The sequence below is a fragment of the Pipistrellus hanaki genome, assembly GCF_964339955.1.
Source record: "Pipistrellus hanaki genome assembly, chromosome: 15".
Classification (NCBI taxonomy): domain Eukaryota; kingdom Metazoa; phylum Chordata; class Mammalia; order Chiroptera; family Vespertilionidae; genus Pipistrellus; species Pipistrellus hanaki.
Genome location: NC_140517.1, coordinates 28,326,034 through 28,345,234, shown reverse-complemented (window position 1 = coordinate 28,345,234; position 19,201 = coordinate 28,326,034). Strand labels below are relative to the sequence as shown.

At 44.8% G+C, this 19,201-nt stretch overlaps 1 protein-coding gene across 1 annotated transcript in view; it reads right to left on the bottom strand.

The window, feature by feature from the left end:
- The window catches only part of GPATCH1 (G-patch domain containing 1), a 60,413-nt gene that overhangs the window by 30,989 nt on the left and 10,223 nt on the right, over positions 1-19,201 (bottom strand). The window contains exons 2-8 of the mRNA XM_084905702.1: positions 15,739-15,873; positions 10,969-11,054; positions 7,810-7,970; positions 7,163-7,260; positions 6,233-6,291; positions 5,366-5,608; positions 3,545-3,692 (exon numbers count right to left, since the gene is read on the bottom strand). Of these exons, the coding sequence (XP_084761828.1) occupies positions 3,545-3,692; positions 5,366-5,608; positions 6,233-6,291; positions 7,163-7,260; positions 7,810-7,970; positions 10,969-11,054; positions 15,739-15,873 (930 nt within the window). The remainder of the gene's footprint in view (positions 1-3,544; positions 3,693-5,365; positions 5,609-6,232; positions 6,292-7,162; positions 7,261-7,809; positions 7,971-10,968; positions 11,055-15,738; positions 15,874-19,201) is intronic.

The window sequence follows — 19,201 nt, the reverse complement described above, 5'->3', positions numbered from 1 at the left end:
TATGGGAGAGAGAAGGAGTCGACAGCCTGTGGGATAAAGGGAGCTGGGGAGCTCAGGGAGAGACACCTGCCCAAGCTCGATGCGGGAAGGGGTGGGATCAATCAGTCGGGCAAAAGTGTTCTATAAAGGAAAAGCCCTGGCCTGTGTTGCTTAATGCTTAGAGTAGGGGTGTCGAACTCAATCAGAGAAGGGGCCAAAATCTAAAATCCAGCCTAAATCGCGGGCCGAATGGTTTACTGAACAGTCATAAACTGACAATGTCATAAACTGACAGCGGAGTGCAGTGATGACAGCGCGGTGCGGGCCACATTGCAAGGCCTGGCAGGCTGGATTTGGCCCGCGGGCCTTGTGTTTGACATATGTGGCTTAGAGCATCAGTCCTTGCCCCAAAGGGTAGAGTTCCAAAAGGTCAAGGATTTGATTCCTAGTCAAGGGCAGGAAACTGGGTTGCAGGTTCAATCCCAGGCCTTGATCTGGGCAAATGCAGGAGGCAACCAACTGATGTGTCTCTCATTGATGTTTCTCTCTCTGTCTCTCCCTCTGCCTTCCACATTCTCTAAAAATCAATGGAAAAATGTCCTCAGGTGAGGATTAACAACAACAAAAATCTTATTTATTACAGTTTAGTAATTATTATACAACATGTTTCATATATATATATATATATATATATATATATATTTATTTATTTTTATTTTTATTTTTTTTATTGATCCTTTACAGGGAGGAAGGGAGAGAGATAGAGAGCTAGAAACGTCAATGAGAGAGAAACATTGACCAGCCACCACCTGCATACCCCCCACCGGGGATGTGCCCGCAACCAATGTACATGCCCTTGACCGGAATCGAACCTGGGACCTTTCAGTCCGCAGACTGACGCTCTACCACTGAGCCAAACCGGTTTCGTCCAACATGTTTTATTAATAATAATAATATCAAATTATATTAATATATTGATATAATTAATAGAATTAATAATTTGCATTTAATAGAACCTATATTAACATATTATAACATTAATATATATTATATAACTTCTTGTAAGTTATAAAGATAAGTTAGTAGAAAATATAAAGATAGCTGAGACCGGTTTGGCTCAGTGGATTGAGCATCGGCCTGCGGACTGAAAGGTCCCAGGTTCGATTCCGGTCAAGGGCATGTACCTTGGTTGCGGGCACATCCCCAGTAGGGGGTGTGCAAGAGGCAGCTGGTCAGTGACTCTCTCTCATCGATGTTTCTAACTCTCTATCCCTCTCTCTTCCCCTCTGTAAAAAATCAATAAAATAGCCGGGACCGGTTTGGCTCAATGGATAAAGCGTCAGCTTGGGGACTGAAAGGTCCCAGGTTCGATTCTGGTCAAGGGCATGTACCTTGGCTGCGGGCATATCCCCAGTAGGGGGTATGCAAGAGGCAGCTGGTCGATGACTCTCTTTCATCGATGTTTCTGACTCTATCTCTCTCCCTTCCTCTCTGTACAAAATCAATAAAATATATATTTTTTAAAAATCAATAAAATATATTTTAAAAAAATAAAATAAATAAAAAAATATATAAAGATAAAGCAAAAAATATAAAAGTATGCAAAAGGGAGAAAATAAAAGTAATCTATCACCCAGAGGTAATTCCAACTAACATTTGGGAGCACACCCTTCCAGCATCTTCTGTAGCAATGATGGCAGGCCACTCACTTACAGAGTGCTGGCTGTGTGCCAGGCAAGGTCAGGCCCTTTATGTACATTATAGCCTCCATGAGACACTTATACCATTGTCATGCCCACTGTCCAGGCATGGATGCTGAGGCACAAAGAAGTTAAGTAGCTTGTCAAGGTCATGGCTGATAAATGGGGAGAGCCAGTACTGAGACCCAGGCAGTCTCCAGAGTTTGTATTCACAACCATTAAGCAAACTACCTTCTAAAAACTGTTTTACACCTGTCTTTTCTCTTCCAGAAATGTAAAATGGCATCATTCTGGGGATGCTTAGAATATTTCAACAGTATGGTTTTATATGTATTCTACAAGAGTTAGGTCAAATTTTATCTTATTATAGCTACATATGTCTGAATAGATTGTTTTTCATCTCAGTTCTTGCCTCCTAACTTTATTTGGGTGATAATTATTATTGTAACTGAAGAATAAATAGTAGGTGCCATTTAATCAGCTTTTGAGGCAGGAGCCAATCACAGTTATGTCATTTAATCTTCATACTATTTGAGAATGGATTTTCAATATGTTTTTATTGATTTTTAGAGAGAGAGGAAGGGAGAGGGAGAGGCTTCCTGCATGCCCCCTACTGGGAATTGAACCCAAAATCCAGGCATGTGCCCTAACCAGGAATTGAACTGGTGACCTCTTGGTTCATGGGTCAATGCTCAATCCCTGAGCCATACCAACTAGGCCAGAGAGAGGATTTTATTCGCACATTGAAAATGATGCCCAGAGAGGTTACAAGCCTTGCCCAGGGCCACACAGCTGGGCAAGAGAAAGCAGGGATCCAAATTCAGGTCTGATTAATTCCAAATCATATGCTACAAATACCTATGTAGCCCTGCCTCCTCCCTACACCTTCTCTGGATTGAAAATGTAAAATACTACTGGCCCTGGCCAGGGAGCTCAGTTGGTTAGTGTCCTCCTAATACACCAACGATGGGGGTTCCAACCCTGGGCCTGGGCACATGCAAGACTGAACCAATGAATGCATAAATAAGTGGAAAAACAAATCGATGTTTCTCTGTCCCTACCCCTCCCTCTTTCTCTCTCTCTCTTGAAAAATCAATCAATAAATAAATAATTGAAAAACTACCTAGATTCTGAATCACTATAGACTCTGATGTGAAATTCAAATTTCCACCTCTTTGCCCAGTAAGAGCCCCCTAAGAGCCAGGGGCACAGTAGAAGACAGGCTGGCCGCCAAGCTCCATCTTCCTATGGCTCTCAGTATCCCTACCACCCGGTCACCACACCCGGCCTTCACATCTACTGCTGGAGGTGGCCTCCTCTGACCACCTGCCTTGTTCCTCGAGCTGGAAGTGCTTCACTCTGACCACACACTTGCTCCTCCCCTGATTCCAGACTTCTTCTTCCTCCCCGCGTGGCCCTGCCTTGCTAACTGGCTTTGGCTTTGACCCATTTTATTATTTTATTTTTAATAGGAATTAAGTAATCTTTTCTTTTTTTATGTATGATTTTTTTCTTTTTTTTTTCATTTCTTGTTTGTTTTTATTTTAGAGAGAGAGGAAGAGATGGAAACACCAGCTACTTCCTGCATGCACCCTACTGGGAATCAAACTGTTGACCTCTTGGTGCATGGGTTGATGCTCAACCACTAAGCCACACTGGCCTGGCAGCTGTAACCCCCCCTAAATCCTGCACCTGTCTTACTTTCCACATTGGGTGTCTCTTCTTCTAACTTTATTTCTCAATCTGCATCTTTGACCAAAAACTCCCTACTCCTTGGAGGCTGACACTGAAGCATCAAGCTTGCCAACCCTTCTTCCTGATAACTCACACTGATCCCACCATCAGGTGTGGGTCTATGGAATCACCTTTCTGACGTTGATACTGCTTGGGCGCTGTCCAGCCATAGAGTCCATCTCCAGGTTCCTCGTCCTTCAAAATAGTGTCATACTTGGATAGAGTTTCTGTTGCATAGATATCATCATCTTCCTCTTCAAGGGCACCAACACCAAAAGCCTTCAAAGCAAGGTTTCAAACAGCAACACAGGGTTAGAGTATGTCTGCACTGAAGGATAAGCTACTTTAACAATGTAATTGAACAGCCCACATTAGCACGGTAAGATCACCAAGAAAGAAGCAAATGGGAGGCCCAGATTAATACACAGACTCCAGTCCTGTAGATGTGAACGCCATGCCCAGCAGCAGCTATGGGTCCGGGTCCTAGCATGGGCAGAGGAATGGAGAAGGCACGCAAGTAGCAGTGCAGGAGGAGAAATGGGGCCTCTAATGGAGAAAGGAAGAGTTCACTTGCTGTTCAGTATGGCCTGCGACAGAGCTGGTGACCAGGGTCTGGAGACCACCACTACTGTAACAGCCAAGTAAGAACCCCTAATCTTAGGGGACATGACCTCCAAGTATCCCTTTCTGTTAAAAGAACTGGAAAAAACAATAATGACATTTCCTAAGTGTAATTTAGGAAAGAACCTCTGAATCAGTTTGAGAGGACAGGCAGTCAGGAAAAGCTCTCCATCTCCTCAAAGGTACAAAGCAAGTCTCCCATATGAAACTTACACCTACACTCCCAACTTAGGGCTGGCAGCACTAGGAAATAGTCCAGGAGGTAGTCAAACTTGGATCTGAACTTGGAGGCAGACTGAAATTCAACTATTAACTAAAACAAAAGGTAAGTGTGGTTTTCTGCTCAGCCCCACAACAGTGTGAAAAAGTGGTCCTCACTCCTGGGAACTAACTCCACCAAGAACATAGGTTACAGGATCTCAGCAGTAAATATTAAAATCACGTAGGTCGCCGAAACCGGTTTGGCTCAGTGGATAGAGCGTCGGCCTGCAGACTGAAAGGTCCCAGGTTCGATTCTGGTTAAGGGCATGTACCTTGGTTGCGGGCACATCCCTAGTAGGGGGTGTGCAAGAGGCAGCTGGTCGATGATTCTCTCTCATTGATGTCTCTAACTCTCTATCCCTCTCTCTTCCTTTCTGTAAAAAATCAATAAAATATATATATATTTTTTAAAAATCACATAGGTTGCCGAAACTGGTTTGGCTCAGTGGATAGAGCATCGGCCTGCGGACTGAAGGGTCCCAGCTTCAATTCCAGTTAAGGGCATGTACCTTGGTTGCGGGCACATCCCCAGTAAGAGGTGTGCAGGAGGCAGCTGATCGATGTTTCTCTCTCATCAATGTTTCTAACTCTCTATCACCTCTCCTTTCCTCTCTGTAAAAAATCAATAAAATATATATTTTTTAAATAAAATAAAATCACATAGGTATACTTTACATATCTTCAAAACAAATCCCAAGGAAAATATGACCACTTTGAGGCCTTCATGTAGTCAATCAATAATGAATGCCACCGGGACCGGTTTGGCTCAATGGATAGAGCGTCGGCTTGGGGACTGAAAGGTCCCGGGTTCGATTCCGGTCGAGGGCATGTGCCTTGGTTGCGGGCATATCCCCGGTGGGGGGTGTGCAGGAGGCAGCTGATCGATGACTCTCTCTCATGGATGTTTCTAACTCTCTGTCTCTCTCCCTTCCTCTCTGTACAAAATCAATAAATAAATTTTATAAAAAAAATAAATAAATAAAATAATGAATGCCCTACTATGGGGCAAATATAATAAGGAGTATTCTCATTTGTCAATAGCTCCACATTTATAAAACAGAAACACTTACCTGGCCTGAAATTCCCAATTTTCTCCCTTTATTCACTCCAATATCTCCAAGAAGATTGCTGGTTCCCTCGGGTCTCCCACTGAAAAGATTAAGATGTTCTCCTGAAGCTCCAAACAGCGCTTGGTGGGGATCCAGACCCTTGTAAGCCAGTCCATGTACATTATCTTTAGGTGTGAAATCCACAGGCATGACATCCTTGGGTGCAAAGGTCACATTTTCTAGCAGGTCATCATCATCTTCATCCTATTTAAAAAGTGGAATGAAGGTGAGTCACTTGCTGGCGCAAAGCAAGCCTTTAAAACACTATTTTCAAATGCAGTGATTCATTCCAAACAGAACATTTATCAAACTTTAATTTCCACTATTACAAATCACTACATCAAGTCCCTGAACAAATGATACTAACACAAGCAATTTCATTTTAAGACTCTAAATAGATTTGGGTTATCTATGGGGCTGGCAGGCATATCGCTGAACACATTGTCTGACATTATGAGGATAATTTCAAGGTATGGGTATTTCACTGCAATGGGATATGATTCACTTCAAAAACTGCTTCTGGCTTGACAGGTGTGACTCATTAGTTGAGTATCAACCCATGAACCAGAGGTCAACGGTTCAATTCCCGGTCAGAGCACATGCCCATGTTGCCAGCTTGATCCCCAGTAGGGGGCATGCAGGAGGCAGCTGGTTGATGTTTCTCTCTCATCGATGTGTCTATCACTCTCTCCCTCCCTCTTTCTTTCTCTAAAAAATCAATAATATATATATGTGTGTGTGTGTGTGTGTGTGTGTGTATTTTTAATCAATTTGTAAAATTTCACCTTCATGAAGTAACAAATGCTACAGTCATCTCATATATAATACCTCAGATCCTTCTGAGCCTCCCGGAGGTAATGCACAACCATAGATTTTCACTCCAGGATCTGTACAAGAGATTTCAAATGCATCAGTCATGGGAAACTGAAAATACAGAAATCCGAGCTGCCCTTGTAAAAAGTGCTACAGCTTTAGGGTTGGAGACTGATCGCTCGGAAATTGTTTCCCCCCAGCCCTTGCCCCATGGCACTCTGGCAACAATGTGCTAAATGAGTAACCACTACTCTCCAGCCCTAGGGAGAACCTAAAATAATTATTGCTGCTTCCAAGAGTTCATAGACTGGTTGGGAGAGCAAGGGCAAGAAATAGAATAGAAAATAATACCGTTAAATTGTGACACAGTTTTGGCAGAAGTAGGAAACAGTTTCATATGCTCCTGATGGGAATGTAAACCAGTACAATTCTTCCAGAAAGCTATTTCACACTACACACAAAAAGCCTTAAAATGCCTGCATACCACCCAGCAATTTTATTTCTAGAAACATGTAGCCATTACAAAGTATTAGGGCTCGGCCAGTGTGGCTAAGTGGGTGAGCACTGACCCAGAAACAAAGAGGTCACCAATTCGATGCCTGGTCAGAGGTCATGGGTCATGTCTGGGTTTTGGGCTGGATCCCCAATATGGGGGTGTGCAGGAGGCAGCCAATTAATGATGTTTCTCTCTCACTGATGTTTCTATTTCTCTATCCCTCTCCTTCCTCTCTCTCTAAAAATCAATAAAAAACATTAAAAAAAAAAAAAAAAAAGTATTAGGATCCTGGCTCAGTTGGTTAGAGGATACCCCAAGGTTGTGGTTCGATCCCTAATCAGGGCACACACAGCAACAACCAATGAACGCATAAATAAGTGGAACAAATCAATGTTTCTCTCTTCCTCTCTCTCTCCAAATCAGTAAATTTTTAAAGAAGTATTACATACCAGGTTTTTGTCGGCGTGGTCTTCTCTTTACTCGAGGACCAATCCCTTGTCCTTCCTTCCAACCCATTTTTCTCAGCAATTCAAAACCAACAGATAATCTAGGATACCAAGGCATTGGAAAGGAACTTCTTTTTGTAACATTAGAGAACAGCAGGAAGTAAGCAGCCTTTGAGTTCCTGCCCAGCTCAAAATCTTGTCCTACGTGAACCCTTCCCCCCATTCGTGTTAGAACTGCATGGCCTGGCCACTCTGGACATGCTCTGGATGACTGGACTTGGGGTGTATGTCTGACATGGGGAAGCTGATCAGATGTCTTTTCTCCTAGGCCCAGAACAGGCACATAGGGACTCCACATGGTCCTTATCAAGCGTGGGGCCTGGGAAACCATGACAGTCTAAGGCTGTCATCAGGTCACGTGCCCAGGAGCAGAACAAGGAGGTGTGCAGAATGAGAGGGTAGAATGAGGCTGGAGATCAAGAGCATTCCGTGCACTGACAATGCAAGACCCTTCGGGAAAACCCCCCTTTGTACTCAAGTTAGGCCGAGAAGGCTTGTCCTACTTGCAACCAAGCTTTCCCTAAGTAAGGTCATCATATATAAGCAAAGCAGTAATTTCAAGATCAGAAAAGTCAAAATTAAATTCTCACGTTGCTGGCGTTATGAAGTCATCAAGCAGAGTTGCTCCAGGAATAGGGGCAGTAGCAGCTGCTAACTGCCTGGCCTTTTCTCGTATTCTGTCTTTGGTTTTGGAAGCAAAATCGTCTGTGGTAACAATTGCTTTAGGTGCTATCCCAAATTCACTAAGATCCTTAAAAAAAAAAATCAAACAAAATTACTTCATTATTTGGGAAGTGATTAAACATGATGCATTATGTAGCTTTAGTTCTTTAAAAAGCTAAGCCCTGGACAATGTTCCTCGGTGGTTGGAGTGTTGGGCCATTCTTGGGTTCAATTCCTAGTCAAGGACACGTACCTGGGTTGCAGGTTCGACCCTTGGGCCTGATAGGGGGCACGCAAAAGACAACTGTGTCTCTCTCACATCAACATTTCCCTCTCTCCTTTCCTCCCTCCCTTCCACCCTATCTAAAAATCAAAGGAACACTATCCTCAGGTGAGGATTAACAAAAAAAACTAACAAAAAGTTAAAACGACAAAACTGAGTTTGGGATCAGGTGAGCGGCTGACTTTAACACTGACTTGGCACCCTCACATCAGGCCATTGGCCAAGCGAAAAGGAAAATGGGGGGGCTCGCAACCCAGTTCAGAATCTGGTTAAAACTGTAGTCTTACTTCCCCTCTCTGACTGAACATGGCGGAGCTGCAGAGCCTAACCCAGGCCCTGCCACAGCTGACTTGGGCGGGGCCCGAGGGTCCCCGCCACAGGAGGAGATACAGGTCAGAGCCTCCCCACGAGTTCAGTTTAGGCTTTGGACCCGGAATTCCTCTGGACTAGCAGATCTGCGAAATAGAGGTTAAACTCTCCTCCCTCAGAGTGCTGGCTGATCGTTCTCCCGTGCATCTGCCACAACACAAGGACGGGGGCACAATAGTGGCTACTCAGTGAGGCCACAAGGAGCACTACCAAGCTAAGAACACAGGAAGAACCTAGAGTCACAGCCAATAAGCATTCGTGAGCACCTATGTGCCAGGCCCTGAGTTGAGTGCTTTTGCATTTACTGTTGGCTGCCTGTCCAACAGTCATTACCCCTACCTCTTTCCCCACAGCTGCCTGAGATTGTATAGGCACCTGCTCCCTGGTGTGTGTAGGCTGGGTGGGGAGAGGGTTAAGGAATGGGGGTTCATGTCTTGTTCATGGGATAAAGCCAGTCATCTTTTTTTTTTTTTTTTTTTTTTTTTGCAACCATGAGGCAATGTAGTGTAAGAGCAAGCTGACATGCAAAAGAAGACTGAGAGGAGTCTGGGCCCGGACAGAGTGGCTCAGTGGTTGAGTGTTGATCTATGAACCAGGAAGTCACGGTTCGATTCCTGGTCAGGGCACATGCCCAGGTTGTGGGCTCGGTCCCCAGTGTGGGGTATGCAGGAGGCAGCCCATCAGTGATTCTCTCCCATCATTGATATCTCCCTTCCCTTCTCTTCTCTTCTCTTCTCTTCTCTTCTCTTCTCTTCTCTTCTCTTCTCTTCTCTTCTCTTCTCTTCTCTTCTCTTCTCTTCTCTTCTCTTCTCTTCTCTTCTCTTCTCTCTCTCTCTCTCTCTCTCTCTCTCTCTCTCTCGCTCTCTCTTCCCCTTCCTCACTCCCTCCCCCGAAATCAATAAAAATATATTTTTAAAGAAGAAGGAGGAGGAAGAGGAGGAGGAGGAGGAGGAGAAAGCGAGCCTGGGGCCTCACTGGCATTTAGACTTCTTGTTACATGAGATATGTTTCCTTAAGGATTATGCTAGTGAGACAGGAAGGAGACTTCCCTTGCCTCTTACCTGCAGCCTAAAACATGCTGATGTAAGTATTTTATTGCATCTTTATCACAAATGAATCCAAGACTAGGTTTTAAGTTAAGGGGAATTTAGTTTTAAACAAAATGGAGCACACCTTACAAGGTTGGCCAGACCACTTTAGAACCCTCCATCAGCACTCTTACCTAAGAAGTTTACAGTTAGTCATTTTAACAATGTGCCCAGCCCTAGCCGGTTTGGCTCAGTGGATAGAGCGTTGACCTGAGGACTGAAAGGTCCCAGGTTCGATTCTGGTCAAGGGCACTGCCCGGGTTACTGGCTCCATCCCCAGAAGCAGGTGTGCAGAAGGCAGCCGATCAATGATTCTCTTTCATCATTGATGTTTCTAGCTCTCCCTCCTTCTCCTTTCCTCTCTGAAATCAATAAAAACAAACCAACAAAAAACAGTGGGCCCAGGTGCCTGCACAAGGCTTCCTTTCACTCCCTTCTCTTGCACTCACTGCTCAAACCGCAGTGTGTGTTACTGTGAAAGGCTGTAGACTTGTCTCAATGAAGACTTCACTTGGGAGGTAACAGCCTTTTTCAAATAAATTTGCCTGTACAGGCATTCCTTGTTTTGTTGCACTTCACTTTACTGTCCTTTGCAGATATTTCATTTTTTACAAATTGAAAGTTTGTGGCAAACTTACATTGAGCAAGTCTAGAGGTGCCATTTTTCCAACAGCCTCAGATGATGGTTAACATTTTTTAGCAATAAAAGTATTTTTTAATTAAGATATGTAATTTTTAAAAAGAAATAATGCTATTGCACATTTATAGACTATAGTAGAGTAAAAATATAACTTTTATATGTACTGGAAAACCAAAAATTTCACAAGACTTGCTTTATTCCAATACTCGTTTTATCGCAGTGGAATGGAACCTGCCACCTTGGTGTAACAGGACGAAGCGCCAACCAACTGAGCTTGCCCAGGAAGGGCTCTCTTACTCACTTTTTAAAAAATATTTTTTTATTAATTTCAGAGAGGAAGGGAGACGGAGAGATGGAAACAATGATGAAAGAGAATCATTGATTGGCTGTCTCCTGCATGCCCCATACCGAGGACTGAACCGGCCTCCCAGGAAATGAACTGTGACCTCCTGCTTCATAGGTTGATGCTCAACCACTGAGCCATGCTGGCCCAGCATTCCCTACACTCTTATCTTTAGAAACTACCCCCATCATAAGATGCTGCTCTCATGAATCAGAATCCAGTGATACACAGGGCACTATAATCCAAATACTGAAAAGATAAAACCTTACAAAGAGGAAATCAGACACTGAACTTTCTGAGGAAGGTGAAGGTGCTACAATAACCAATTACAAACTAACTGGAATTCAAGTTCTGTACACCCACCTCTTCATCCATAAAATCTTCCGGACCAAGAACAGATTTGTCTGCTCTGTTCTGTCGTGAAGACACAAAGGAAGAGGGCGTCCATCCTTCAAAGAAAAGAGTTTAGAACATTACAATCCCAGGTAGCATTTTGACTTATGACTAAATAATTAAATAACGAGTGTGGACTTGAAAGCCCCAATAACTACAAACTCCTGCTACTTCCCATCTCACTGCACATACAGACCCAATTATTCCACACAAACTTATTAACCTCCATCTCCCCTTTGTCAGATCTTAGTGTATACAGTGAGGCTTCCTGTAAAAAACTGGAACCAAGTAAAATCAAACTACACATGGATAGTTAACCTGAAAAGAACACCAACAGATCTGAGGTCACCTTAAAAGGCAGGACCACTCGGAGACCAGCAGAACAGCAACCTACACTAACAAATTAGCATATCAAATAACAATATGTCTGGTGAACACAAAACACAATATACAGATGATGCATTATAGAATTGTACACTTGAAACCTACACAATTTTATTAATCAATGTCACCCCAACACATTCAATAAAAAAATTAAAATTTTAGCCCTAGCCAGTTTAACTCAGTGTATTGAGCGTCAGCCTGCGGACTCAAGGGTCCCAGGTTCGATTCCGGTCAAGGGTACATGCCCGGGTTGCAGGTTTAGCTCCCAGCAGGGGGCATGCAGGAGGCAGCCAATCAATGATTCCCTCTTATCATTGATACTTCTATCTCTTCCTCTCCCTTCTTCTCAGAAATAAAAATATATTTTAAAAATTTAAAATTTTAGGCCCAGCCAGTGTGGCTCAGTGGTTGAGCATTGACTTAGGAACCAAAAGGTCACAGTTCAATTCCTGGTCAGGGCACATGCCCAGGTTGCAAGCTGGACTCCCAGTAGGGGGTGTACAGGAAGTAGTTGATCAATATTGATGCTTCTCATTGATGTTTCTATTTCTCTCTAAAAATCAATAAAAACATATTTATTAATTAAAATTTTAACCCTAGCCAGTCGCTCAGTGGTCAGAGTGTCGACCTATGGACTGAGGGTTGCAGATTCAATTCCAGTCAAGGGCACATACCTCAGTTGCAGGCTTGATCCTGGCCCCAGTTAGGGCACCTGTGGGAGGCAATCAGTTGATGTGTCCATCTCACATCCATGTTTCTCTCTCTCTCTCTCCCTTACATTCTCTTTTTAAAAATCAATGGAGCCTAGCTGGTTTGGCTCAGTGAATAGAGCACTGGCTTATGGTTAAAGGGTCCCGGTTTGCTGGTCAATGGCACATGCCAGGGTTGCAGGCTTGATCCCCAGTAGGGGGCGTGTAGGAGGTAGCTGATGCAGATTCACTCTCATCATTGATGTTTCTCTCTCTTTCTCCCTCTCCCTTTCTCTATGAAATCAATAAAAATATATGTATTTTAGAAGTCAACGAAAAAAATATCCTCAAATGAGGATTAACAAAACAAAAATAAGAAAGGAAAAATTCAAATTTAAAGATTTAAAAAATAAAAAACAATATGTCAAAAGAGATAAAAAAAAATTTAAGAATTTAAAAATTAAAAGAAGATAAAAAGAAACAATATGTCAAGGTACAGTCAGCCAAGAAAGAATGGCAAAAGAGGGAGCTACAAAAGCAATGCACATTCAGGGTGCCTAACCCAAGGACTTTGGTCTAAGGGCAGGCAATGGCCATAGCAGGTCCCCAATTCCATCAAACACCTGAGTCCTATAACTAACGCTCTTGTTCCCCATCCACAGTCACTAAGCATGTGCCCTGACTAAAGAGAGAATACTCTGGCCATCAAATGGATCTGTAACCCTCTGCAGACAAGCTTCTTTAGATTTCTCTAAGGGGACAGATTTCTTTACTTTCTGATATCCTACAAGTCTTGCTGAGGAGTGTGGGGTAGATCTACTATTGGCAGATGGGTGGAGCAGGTTTCTGGGTCAACCTGGGAGATTGATTTCCCGGGAGAGTAAGAATCTGCTCTCTTGAGCAATACTGTGGGCCCAGCACCTTCCTCCACTTTCGATTTCTGTAATCTTTGCCCTATTTCTTCGTAGTCCTTGAATATGTCACTCCTAATGGTAAAGAGACATTTCAGTATATTAACATATTACTGTCTACTTCAGTAATCATTTGAACTGATCTTACTTTTTTTTTTTTTTAAATAGGAAATATTCATCTTTTATTTTTTTTTCCTAGGGCTTCATGTGTTTATTTGTTTTTTTGTTTGTTTGTGTTTTTTTAAAATATATTTTATTGTTTTTTTACAGAGAGGAAGGGAGAGAGATAGAGAGCCAGAAACGTCGATGAGAGAGAAACATCGACCAGCCGCCTCCTGCACACCCCCCCACCGGGGATGTGCCCGCAACCAACGTACATGCCCCTGACCGGAATCGGAATCAAACCTGGGACCTTTCAGTCCGCAGGCCAACGCTCTACCACTGAACCAAACTGGCTTCGGCTGATCTTACTTTTTAATTGTAATATGCAGCACAGCCATAATTATTTATTTCTTCATGACTGAAAGATTTAATTTTATTATTTTTGTTAATCTTTATTGTTGCAAGTATTACCTAAGCTCCCCTCTTTCCCCCATTGAAACCCTTGAACCCACTTCCAACCACTGCCTCTCCCTAGGCCCTCACCACCCTACTGTCTGTGTCCCTGGGATATGCACACATGCATACAGGGTCGTTTATTGATCACCTCCCACTCTACTGAGATTCTGCTCTGTTCCATGTTCCATGTCTCTGGATCCACTCTATTCATCAGTTTTTTTGTTAATTAGATTCCACATATGAGTGGGATCATGTGATAATTGTCTTTCTCTGACTGACTTATTTCACTTAGCATGATGCTCTCCAGGTCCCTCCATGCTGTCTCAAAGGGTAAGAGATTCTTCTTTTTTACTGCTGCATAGTATTCCAGGGTGTAAATGTACCATGGCTTTATCCACTCATCTACTGATGGGCACATGGGTTGCTTTTCAGATCCTAGCTATTGTAAATTGCAACAAAGCCATAATTATAATAATCAGCAATGTATTAGTGTGCTTTTTTCCTCACAAACCCTACTGCCATTTTTAACATTGTAATAATGTGCAAATTAGTGTCTTAATTTGTTTAGTTATCTTAACTTGTTTTTTTTTAATAATAAAGCTAAATATTCCATATAGTATTCTATTTCATCTGAAGTATTAGTTAACTGTTCAGATACTTTGATCATTTGCCTACTGAACTGATCTTTACACATTCTGAATACTGAGCTTTAACATCTTATTTACACCAACCATTTTTTTTTACATGGTTCTTTTTTTTTTCTTTCCTGCATTACTTTTCATCTTTATTTTACCACTAGAGGCATGGTGCACAAAATGTGTGCACAGGGCAGGAGTGTCCCTCAGCTCGGCCTGCACCCTCTCCAATCTGGGACCCCTCGGGGATGTCCTACTGCCGGTTTAGGCCCCAAACTGGCAGTTGAACATCCCTCTCACTATCCAGAACCACTGGCTCCTAACCGCTCGCCTGCCTGCCTGATTGCCCCTAGCCACCTCTGCCTGCCGACCTGATTGCCCCTAACCTCTCCCCTGCTGGCCTGATCACAACCTGATCATCGCCTAACTGCTCCCCTGCTGGCCTGATCACCCCCAACTGCCCTTCCCTGCTGGACTGATCGCCAACTGCCCTCCCTTGCCAGCATGATCATCCCCAACTGCCCTCCTCTGCCAGACTGATCTCCCTCCTAACTGGTTGCTCACAGGTGCCAGCCTGATCTTGCCCCTAACTGCTTGCTCCCCTGCTGGTCTAATCACCTCTAACTGCCTCTGCCTTGGTCCCAGCCACCGTGGCTTTGTCTAGAAGGAAGTCAGACATTCGGAAGATGTCCGGTCGACCTGGTCTAATTAGTATATTACCCTTTTATTAGTATAGATTGTTTCTGTGTACAAGTTATTTTTTAATTAATTTACTTTCCAATTATTTGACATATAATATTAATTAGTTTCAGGTGTATAGCATAGTAGATATTTATATAATTTATGAAGTAATCCCCATAATCTAGTACCCATCCAATATCATACATAGTTATTATAGTATTACTGACTATATTAAAACTTATTTTTTAATAAAAAATAAATATATAAAAGATCTATCTTATCTTGTTCTTAATTCCTACATGAGTTAATCAGCCCATCTTCTATTCATATCTGAGATATAGAAGTCATTTTCCCTCCAGTTTCTATGTTAAAACATTTTAAAAAACATACATTACTTCAATGGATGCAGAATATATTATGTTGCACCATGTGAAAAATATAACAGATTTTCTCCAGGTTGAGAGTATGTACTAACAAGTGAAGGCTTGGTCCCATGTCAGGATAGAGGAGTCTGATCCTCAACTTCATCTACAAAACAGCTGTGACACCTGCCCTCCTTAGTCACTGAGCCGTGTGAGACCATGATTAACTGAGTGGATCTGTTGTGCATGGCAAGATGCCATGTAAAACGGAAGTCATTATCATCATTTTATCGTCCAGTCATAGTTTATATTAGTGAAAAAAACTCTTTCATTTTCAGGTTGCAATCAATCAAACTTGAGTCTGGAAATATTCCAAATGTTCAGAGAAGACAAAAGTGTACAATTTATGTACTAAAATGCTATAAGAAGTTTTTTAAAAGAGAGGTAGGGAGATGAGAATCTTGAGACATTTCAATCACTTACTTTAGCAATAACATAGCTAAAAGTAGGAAAATCATACCTTCTTTTGAGCCAACAGTGTTGAAGTACCCAGCAGAAAACCCTCCACTAAAGGCTCCATGAAACCGCTTATACCTTCCTTTTTCATCTCTGACAGTCTGATCCTGAAGAGGAGTTGGTTTCTTTGGTCTCTCACCTAAAAAAAAAATTGAATGAGAAAGAGGAAAGAGGATAGTGGATTAGGGAAAACATTAAGAAAGATGTCATTTCTTAAATATAATGAATTGTTCACTTCCAATAACATCAAATATAGTAATTTTAATTACATTCCTATTCCTAGACTTCTCTAGCTTATATAGCTTAAGAAGTATTAATTTTACCAATTTTCTTTATAGTCTAAACTTTAGACTCTAAAGCAATTATAGATTTCTCTTATTTATATTAGAAATATATCTTAGCAAAAATGGCCTGCTTTTCCCACTAATTTCCATTATGAAAGTGAATTATATTGGCCAGGAAGGAGAGTTCAAATAGATGGAAATAAATCTACTGGCAGTGAAGGAGGCAAATGCTGGTGTGTCACATGGCAGGCAGAAGTCTGGAACAGAAAAAAAATATTTCTATGTCTCTTTAGAATTTCATATCATTCCCAACTCCAGAATTTTTCCTTTAGTATTGCCCATTTTCTCCAAATCTTAGAAGTTTCCTTATTTCTGGGAATCTTCTGATCCTACAGTTTTTATCCTTTTTAAAAATATATTTTTATTTATTTCAGAGAGGAAGGGAGAGGGAGAGATATTTTTAGAAACATCAATGATGAGAGAGAATCATGGATCAGCTGCCTCCTGCATGCCCTCTATTGAGGATAGAGCCCACAACTTAGGCATGTGCCTTTGACTGGAATCGAACCTGGGACATCTTCAGTCCGCAGTCCGATGCTCTATCCACTAAGCAAACCAGCTAGGGCAGTGGTCAGCAAAGTTATTAGTCAACAGAGCCAAATATAAACAGTACAACGATTGAAATTTCTTTTGAGAGCCAAATTTTTTAAACTTAAACTATATAGGTAGGTACATTGTTATTAACTAAAGTAGGGTACTCCTAAGCTGGCCTTTGCTAAAACTCAAGGAGCCAAAGAGCCACATGTGGCTAGTGAGCTGCAGTTTGCCGACCACTGAACTAGAGCTATAGTTACTATTCTTTACTCATTCCTTTTCCTATTTTACTGAAAAGGATTGGGTTGCTATGTTACACAAGCAGAAAGAAACTTAATGTTTTATCAACTCCAATTGGAAATTCTGAATCTAAAATAAAAGTAACCATCAAATTAGTTTCATTCAGGAGGATCCAAGATGGCTGCTCGGGTAGACACCTAGCCGCAGCAGCTCACAACAATTTCAATGGAATACAACTAAAATGTAGAGTGGACATTGCCCAGAGCTACAGGCAGTCGACTGACTGAAAACTCTACATTAGGAAGGAGGGAGAAAACCAGAACGAAAATCAGAGGAGCTGAAAAAAAGCCTAAGGTACGGAGACATGCTGCGCGCTCGCACGCACGGGCGCGCAGAGAGGTCGCAGCCGGAGAGGAGGAGAGGGCTGGGTGCTGCCTGGCGTTCCCTAGCAGGAAGGAAATAGAACCCCCAGCCTGGGCTGAACCCCCGAACCGGCAGCGCTGAGCCCCAAGTTATGGGCCAGAACCTGGGGACCCAGGCTCCGGCAGGGGGAGACGGGGCTGTGAGGCGGAATCCCGGCGAAAGGCGGGGCCCCCGGAGTCGCGCCCACATGGCGCGCAGAGGACTGAATGTTGATTCTGATGCTGGATTACCCTAGCCGGAAGAAACAAAGCCTCCGGGGGCGCTGAGAAACAAAGCCTCCGGCGGCGGTGCTGAGCCTCAGTCCACACCGCCCCGAACTCCAGGTCTGGGCCAGTCCCTGGGGACCCAGGCTCAGGCAGGGGGAGACGGGGCTGTGAGGTGGAGCCCTGGGAGCGCGGCGAAAGGCCGAGCCCCCGGAGTCACGCACACTGCGCAGAGGACAGTCTGTTGACCCTGATCCTGGACTCCCCTAGTGGGAGGGAGAAAGAAAGCTCCAGACTGGAGGAACGCGACGAGGAGCAGGAGCCCCTGCCGGACACCGGCCAGCCGGGCGCCAGCAAGGAGCCGGGCGACGGGGCCCCCGGGGGGGGGGGGGGGGGGTGCCCCTGAGCCCTCGACTGCTGAGCGCGGGCAACGGAGCCAAGGACGGGGGCTGCTTCCTGGGCGGCGCCGACCCCGGTAACAGGCTGAAGCAGCGCAGGAGCCTGCGGAGAACAAAGGGGTGCCACAGGCCAACCTGCTGAGCTCCCAGGACAAGGAGGAAGAAACCAAAGAAGTTCTCAATGTGAAGAAATCAAGTGAGAGCAAATGATAGTAAAATTACTTAAGAAAGAATACAAAGAAGATCTTGAAAAATCAAAGACTAAGTCAGAACTCAACGCACCAGCCAACATTGCAACATAAATGCGTTTTGTTTTTTTTTTAAAAAAAAGAAGAAAAAAAAAAGAGAAAAAAGGGACAGAATGTTGGAACAGCGGCGACCAGGCCTAGAGTGGCCAGGCACAAGGCAGTGACAGCTGGGCCCGGAGCAGCAGTGGCCAGGCCCCAGAGCAGCAGCAGCCAGAACAAGAGCATCAACGGCCAGCACTGGAGCAGCCAGACCTGGGGCAGTGGCAGCCAGGCCTGAGGCAGAGGCGGCCAAGCCCAGGGTGGCCAGTCCAGGAACACCCAGACACGGAGTGGCCGGGCCCGGAGAAGACGGGCCCAGAGCAGCCGGGTTGGGAGCAGCCAGGCCCAGAACAGCAGTAGCCAAGCACGGAGCATCCAGGCTGGGAGCGGCCAGACTCGGAGCAGCCGGGTCGGGTGCGGCCAGGCCCAGAGCAGCGGCTGCCAGGCTGGGAGCGGCCAGGCCCGGAGCAGCCGGGTCTGGTGCGGCCAGGCCAGGAGCAGCGGCTGCCAGGTTGGGAGCGGCCAGGCCCGGAGCAGCAGCTGCCAGGCTGGGAGCAGCCAGGCCCGGAGCAGCCGGGTCTGGTGTGGCCAGGCCCGGAGCAGCGGCTGCCAGGCTGGGAGCGGCCAGGCCCAGAGCAACAGCTGCCAGGCTGGGAGCGGCCAGGCCCGGAGCAGCCGGGTCTGGTGTGGCCTGGCCCGGAGCAGTGGCTGCCAGGCTGGGAGCGGCCAGGCCCGGAGCAGCGGCTGCCAGGCTGGGAGCGGCCAGGCCCGGAGCAGCCGGGTCTGGTGCGGCCAGGCCAGGAGCAGTGGCTGCCAGGCTGGGAGCGGCCAGGCCCGGAGCAGCGGCTGCCAGGCTGGGAGCGGCCAGGCCCGGAGCAGCCGGGTCTGGTGCGGCCAGGCCCGGAGCAGCGGCTGCCAGGTTAGGAGCGGCCAGGCCCGGAGCAGCAGCTGCCAGGCTGGGAGCGGCCAGGCCCGGAGCAGCCGGGTCTGGTGTGGCCAGGCCCGGAGCAGCGGCTGCCAGGCTGGGAGCGGCCAGGC